The sequence below is a fragment of the Sceloporus occidentalis genome, unplaced genomic scaffold, assembly GCF_023333645.1.
Source record: "Sceloporus occidentalis isolate IW3139 unplaced genomic scaffold, rSceOcc1.0.p SCAF_4, whole genome shotgun sequence".
Lineage (NCBI taxonomy): Eukaryota > Metazoa > Chordata > Lepidosauria > Squamata > Phrynosomatidae > Sceloporus > Sceloporus occidentalis.
Window position 1 is genome coordinate 144,178,362 of NW_028316984.1, and position 6,000 is coordinate 144,184,361.

Sequence of the window (6,000 nt, forward strand, 5' to 3'; positions counted from 1 at the left end):
ATTAAAATGGAGATTTTGAAGTTTAGCAAATTGAATAGAAGCAACTACTCCACCTGGAAGATTTATGCCCAGTCTCTGCTAGTAAAAGAAAGTTTGTGGGACACTGTTCAAGCCGGGCTGCCTGCCGCTGCAAACGCAGCTACGAAAGAGAAAGATAGTAAAGCTAAAGCCTGTCTTTTCCTAATGCTGGAAGAAGACTTGATTAACGATGTCAGAGATAAGGAAACCGCCAAAGATGTGTGGGACACTCTGCAAAGATTGCACACTCCTTCCACTGCCTTTGCAAAAATGCTATGGTCAAAAAGAATTTATAGGCAGAAGATGGAAAAGGGGCAATGTGTAATACAGCATTTGAAAAAGATGCAAGATTTGTTTGTGCAAGCTGAGCTTAGAGGCGTGGAAATTGGCAGAGAACAACAGTGTTACATCTTGATTGAGTCCCTAGACTCTACTTGGGGCAACATCACAAATGCTCTGCAGAACTTACCAACTGAAGAATTAACGAGAGACTTAGTTGTGGCCAGAATTCTGGAAGAAAACCAGAGGAGACTGTCTGAGAGAGATGACGCAGCAACTTCCAGGACTGTGCCAAGGGAGCAAGCCAAGCCTGATGTGCGTGGGATGGTCCAGGCAGCTTCTTCAAGGGAGCAACGGAGATGTTTCTACTGCAAAAAGATAGGACACCTGCAGAGGCACTGTAATCTTTTGGCTGCTGATAGAAGCAAGCAACAGAGCACTTGGCAACCTCGACATGACCAGAGGCAGAAGCAGTCCAAGCCGCCATTTTTGAAGGACAATAAGAATAATAATAAGGGGTTTGCAACAATGATAAAGGAAAAACAAAAAGCAAACTCTAAATGGCTTGTAGATTCAGGAGCTTCGTCCTCTATGTGTAACAACATTAACTTAATTAGTGAGAGAAAGCCAGCAAATGTTAATGCCGTAGTTTTGGCAGATGGGAATGAGCTTAGTACTGTGAATCAAATGGGAACAGTTTACATTCCAGGGCTGAAAGAAAACTTTAATGATGTTTTGCATGTTAAGGAATTAGAAAACAATTTGTTATCAGTAAGCAAATTAACAGACAGAGACTATATAGTAACTTTTGAAAAGAACCTGTGTAAAATAACTTTGAATGGGGAACTGCGTGGCATAGGCTTAAAGAAAGATAAGCTTTATTTTCTGGAAGAGAATGTTGATAGTTATAAGATAGAGAATGCTAATACTATAGATAATGTTCCATTGCACAAAGACTGCATACATGAACTGCACAGAAAATTTGGCCATGCAAGCTTTAAGTGTTTGAAGAGTTTAATAAGCATGTGTCCAGATTTGAAAGTGGCAGAATGTAAAAATCATTTAGACTGTACTGTATGTAACCAAGTGAAGGTCAGAGCATATCCAGTTGCTAAGAAGTCTAAAAGGATTGCTCAGAGACCATTTCAATATGTACATGCGGATGTAGCCCAAGCCAATTGTTTGTCACTAGGGGGAAGCAAATATTTTCTGGTAATTGTTGATAGATTTTCCAGATTTGCATATGTAAGAATACTGAAAAATAAGTCAGAAGCTGGACAAAGTTTAAAAGCATGGGTCAGGATGATAGAAAGAAGGTTTGATAGTCAAGTTGGGACTATTGTCACAGATAGAGGTGGCGAATTTTTAAATAATCAACTGTACAATTGGTTCCAGAAAGTTGGGATAAGACATGAAACCACCAATCCTGCTTGTCCAAGTGAGGATGGTTTAGCAGAGAGAAAAATCCAAGATATAAAAAGGATTTCTGCATGTATGATGGCAGATGCAGGCGTAGGTGAAAGTCTCTGGGGAGAAGCTACTCTGACTGCAATACATATAAGTAATAGGATGTACCATTCTGAGATTGAAGACATTCCCTACAGGGTCTTGTATGGGAGAGTGCCAAATTTCAAGTATTTAAGAGTTTTTGGGCAATTTGCACATGTGTACATACCTGCCTGTTTCAGAAGGAAAGGAGAAGCCAAAAGCAAAAGGCTAATGTTCCTAGGGTATTCAGGGAACAGCTACAAGTTTCTAATGAGAGGAAAAGAGATACAGTACTCCAGGTCTGCAAATTTTGAGAGACATGCTGGCTGGGACAAGCTGCATGCCAATAAGGAAGTGTTCTTGAGATTAGGTAGCTCAAGTGAGCAGCAAGCACAGACTGAACCAACTTCAGGAAACGGAGGAGTATCAGTCAAGCCAGAAGCCTCAACCAGCAGTAGTGGTAGTACCTCAGACGAGGAGACACAAACAAGACCAGTGACCACTAGGATGACAGAAGACAAGAGATTTAGCAAAAAGACAGCATCTACTAGTGCAGACAGTGATGAGGAAAGAGGCAGAACGACAGAATTCGTACCCAGGCGAAGTCACAGAGTTAGAAAGTCACCAGATAGGTTTGTTGTGACACAGGCAAGAGCTTGTACAGTTGCAGAAGAGCCTGAAAGTTTTGAAGAATTGGAAACCTTTTCTAGGGAAGAACAGGAAAGATGGTGTGAAGCAATGGATAGTGAATTTAGTTGCTTGGTGAACAAAGATGTTTTTGAAATTGTTGATAGACCCAAAGATAAGAAAGTGATTGGTTGTAAATGGGTGTATAAGAGAAAGGAAATGCCTGATGGTAGCATTAAGTACAAAGCAAGATTGGTAGCTAAGGGTTTTGCACAACAGCAATATGAGAATTATGATAAGACTTATTCTCCAACAGCAAAGCCAGAAAGTTTGAGAATGGTGTTAGCTGTAGCAGCAAGAAGGAATTTAGTAGTAGAGCATTTTGATTTTGAAACGGCTTACTTAAATGCAAATTTGGATGAAGAAATTTTTATGGAACAGCCACAAGGTTTTGAAGAGAATGGAAGTCAGAAGGTTTATAGATTGAAGAAGGCATTGTATGGTTTGAAACAAAGTGCCAGAGCATGGAATTTGTGCATCAATGATGAGCTAGTGAAGCTAGGTTACAAGAGAAGCGTGGCAGATGCTTGTGTTTATACAAAAGGAGACATAGTGCTAGTGATTTATGTGGATGACTTGTGCGTGGCAGCAAAGTCTAAACAAGAAATTGAGTCAGTTAAGAGAGAATTGTCTGAAAAGTTTGTTTTGAAGGATTTAGGTTTGTTGAAGTCATATTTAGGCATTAATGTTGAGTGGACACAAGAAGGACATTGTTTATTGAGCCAGAGAAAGAAGATAGAGAACTTGATAAAAAAGTGTGGACTACAGAATGCTAAGACAGTTAGAGCTCCAATGACAACTGGTTTCGTTTCTGAGCCAACAACCAGAGATTTTGAGGACAAAACATTTTTCAGGAGCGTAATAGGATCTTTACAATTCATTTCTTGCCACACTAGACCAGACATTGCGTATTCTGTGAACATTTTATCTAGAAGAGTTTCTAATCCTAAAATTGAGGATTGGACAGCCGTGAAACACTTGTTGAGATACTTGAAAGGAACACTAGACAAAAGGTTGATCATAAGAAGCAGCAACGCTGATCTAGATTGTTTTGTTGACAGTTCGTTTGCATCAGAATCAGGAGACAAGAAGTCAGTCACAGGAATGATAATCAAGTATAGTGAAAGTCCCATAGTTTGGAGAAGTAGAAAACAAACAAACGTAGCGTTAAGTACAACTGAGGCAGAATTTGCAGCATTGAACGAAATAGTGAACGAGGTACAGTGGATTGAACAATTGTTAATTGACCTGAATGAAAATTTCAGAGTACCAGTGGAAATTCAAGAAGATTCACAATCATGCATAGCAATGGCTGAAACAGAAAGTTTGAAAAACAGAACCAAATATGTGGGTGTAAGATACCAAAATGTAAGAGACATGGTACAAAAAGGAGAAATAGAGTTAAGGTACATAGAGACACAATATAACATTGCAGATTTGTTCACGAAAGCACTAACAGTGGAGAAACATGAAAGGTTAACACAAATGGTTGGAATGACATTTTAAGTCACATACAATATTTTATTTCGGAGGGGATTGTTAAGGAAAAAGCAACATGGGACATACAGTGATTGAAATAAAACATGTATGTGAGAGTCAGAGTGACTCAGCAGAAGCCAATGGAGAACCACACAGGTGTACATGGTAATAGAATTAACAAGTCCTGAGTGCCAAGGACAAGAAATGCATAGTGAATAATTGGACACACCTGACAATTGTAAAGTGGTCAAGGATGAGATGATGAAATCATCTAATCTGGATAGAAACAAGAGAACCAATGGGAATGACATACACGCCTACTGGGTGGAAACAGACCACAGTAGGTGGTACCTTGGTTTGACTATAATAATGACTATGAATCCCAGTATGTTTTGTGGGTAGTAGCAGTGGGTAGTAGTAGTGGATTGGAGAGTGAGGAGTTGAGTATTGTTGGATAGTTTGGAGCTGTGTATATAGTAGAATAAAGTAGATCTTTTATATAAGACTACTGAGTTGTCTGGTGTCTTGGGTGAAGCTACAAGAACCAGCAGGACCCTGGTGAAGAAGGGTGAAGACTTCTGTGGAAGCAAGAGTGAGAAGGCTTGGAGAGTTTGTCAGGGTCTTCAGCCTATTCTCTGCAACTCTTGCAAAGCTTTAACAACTGGCCAAAGCTGGTCAGCGTGGTGCACAACCAGGTGGTGAGTTCCAGGCCAGAGGTGAAGAGCCACAACTCCCATCATCCCTGACAGTTGTGACCCCTCAAAGCCCAAGTATCCATTTCACAGAAAGCAAATTGATTATTATCTAAGAAATTATTTGGACATAGTTCTAAATTAATCTCTGGAGTGCTAATACCCACCATTATTATTTTCTGAGAATATATTATACCTCAGCTCTGTAATAAGACAATTTTTTTTCTTTTTTAAAATTACAGGGATAAAACGTAGTCCTGAGGAGATGAAAGAAGGTGACATTGATCTCACCAGTACACTTGGTCCTTATAATGTATATAATTTGCGATATCCTGAAGAAGACTTTGAAAAGTTAGTTAAACTAACTGAATACAACATCCTAAACAACACAGATATGTTAATTAAGGCTTTGCGTGTTGCTGTGGAACGGAAAAGGCAGCATAAGAAGAGATAGTTGTTAATCTACAGTGATAATCTACAACGATAATGTTTTGCACGTTATTCAGAAATACTACAGGATAATAGAGGTATCCAATTCCAAAAAGAAAGACACTGTGCAATCTTTAATCAAGGAAAATACTGGCTTCTAGAAAACAAACAAAAATAAAGGCTATTTCAAAGAATATACTTTATATATTGGCAACAGCCAAAGTGATAAAAAAATGGATACAAAATGCCCTACTCTGAAATTACTTGGAAGAACTCTGCACTTTTGAATACTATATACCCTGTGGTGTAACTACTTATGTTCACTATATTTCATGCACAAAGATATGAGATTTCACTCTGAAATATATAGATTTGATATACTTATGTATTGTTTTATTGTTTCCATATAAATTATGCATGAACAACAGTTTTGCATAAAATTATTTTGGTGTGGTGTAACATAAATGATCAAAATGATTTTTAAAAGAAAATAAAACGAGTTCTTGTTGGATAAATAATGGTGTTAATCTAGACATGGATAATATAATCTAGTCCATATGTGGGAACAGGCTGTCTACATGCTTATGTACTTATATTCCCATTTGCTGGATCGAATTGGCCCTAACTAGTAATGGTAGTTATATTTTGAGAAAGAACATTTTGGGATCTGCATTTAGGTACAGACACTCTGCATTTTCGGAAGATGCATTTCTGTCCAGTAGAACTATTTACTTGTGAGAGTGTGCCTGGATATTCCCAATTAATAACTCACTTTTGTGAAAAGTGAGTGTAAATATTCTGTTGTATTGCCTACATGTCCTGAAGGCACCACATCCCATATAATCTTGGAAGCTAAGCAGAGACAGGCCTGGTTAGTACTTCAGTAGAGGACCACCAAGGTATACCAGCTCCTGAAGATTAGATTTCA

The 6,000-nt window shown here is 38.5% G+C and overlaps 1 protein-coding gene across 1 annotated transcript in view; it reads left to right on the top strand.

Annotated features, from left to right (window-relative positions):
- Window positions 1-5,097, top strand: part of LOC149314778 (cytosolic phospholipase A2 epsilon-like) — a 63,371-nt gene extending 58,274 nt beyond the window's left edge. Inside the window, exon 21 of the mRNA XM_089523146.1 lies at window positions 4,886-5,097. Within this exon, the coding sequence (XP_089379272.1) occupies window positions 4,886-5,097 (212 nt within the window). The remainder of the gene's footprint in view (window positions 1-4,885) is intronic.
- The last annotated feature ends 903 nt before the right edge of the window (window positions 5,098-6,000 follow it).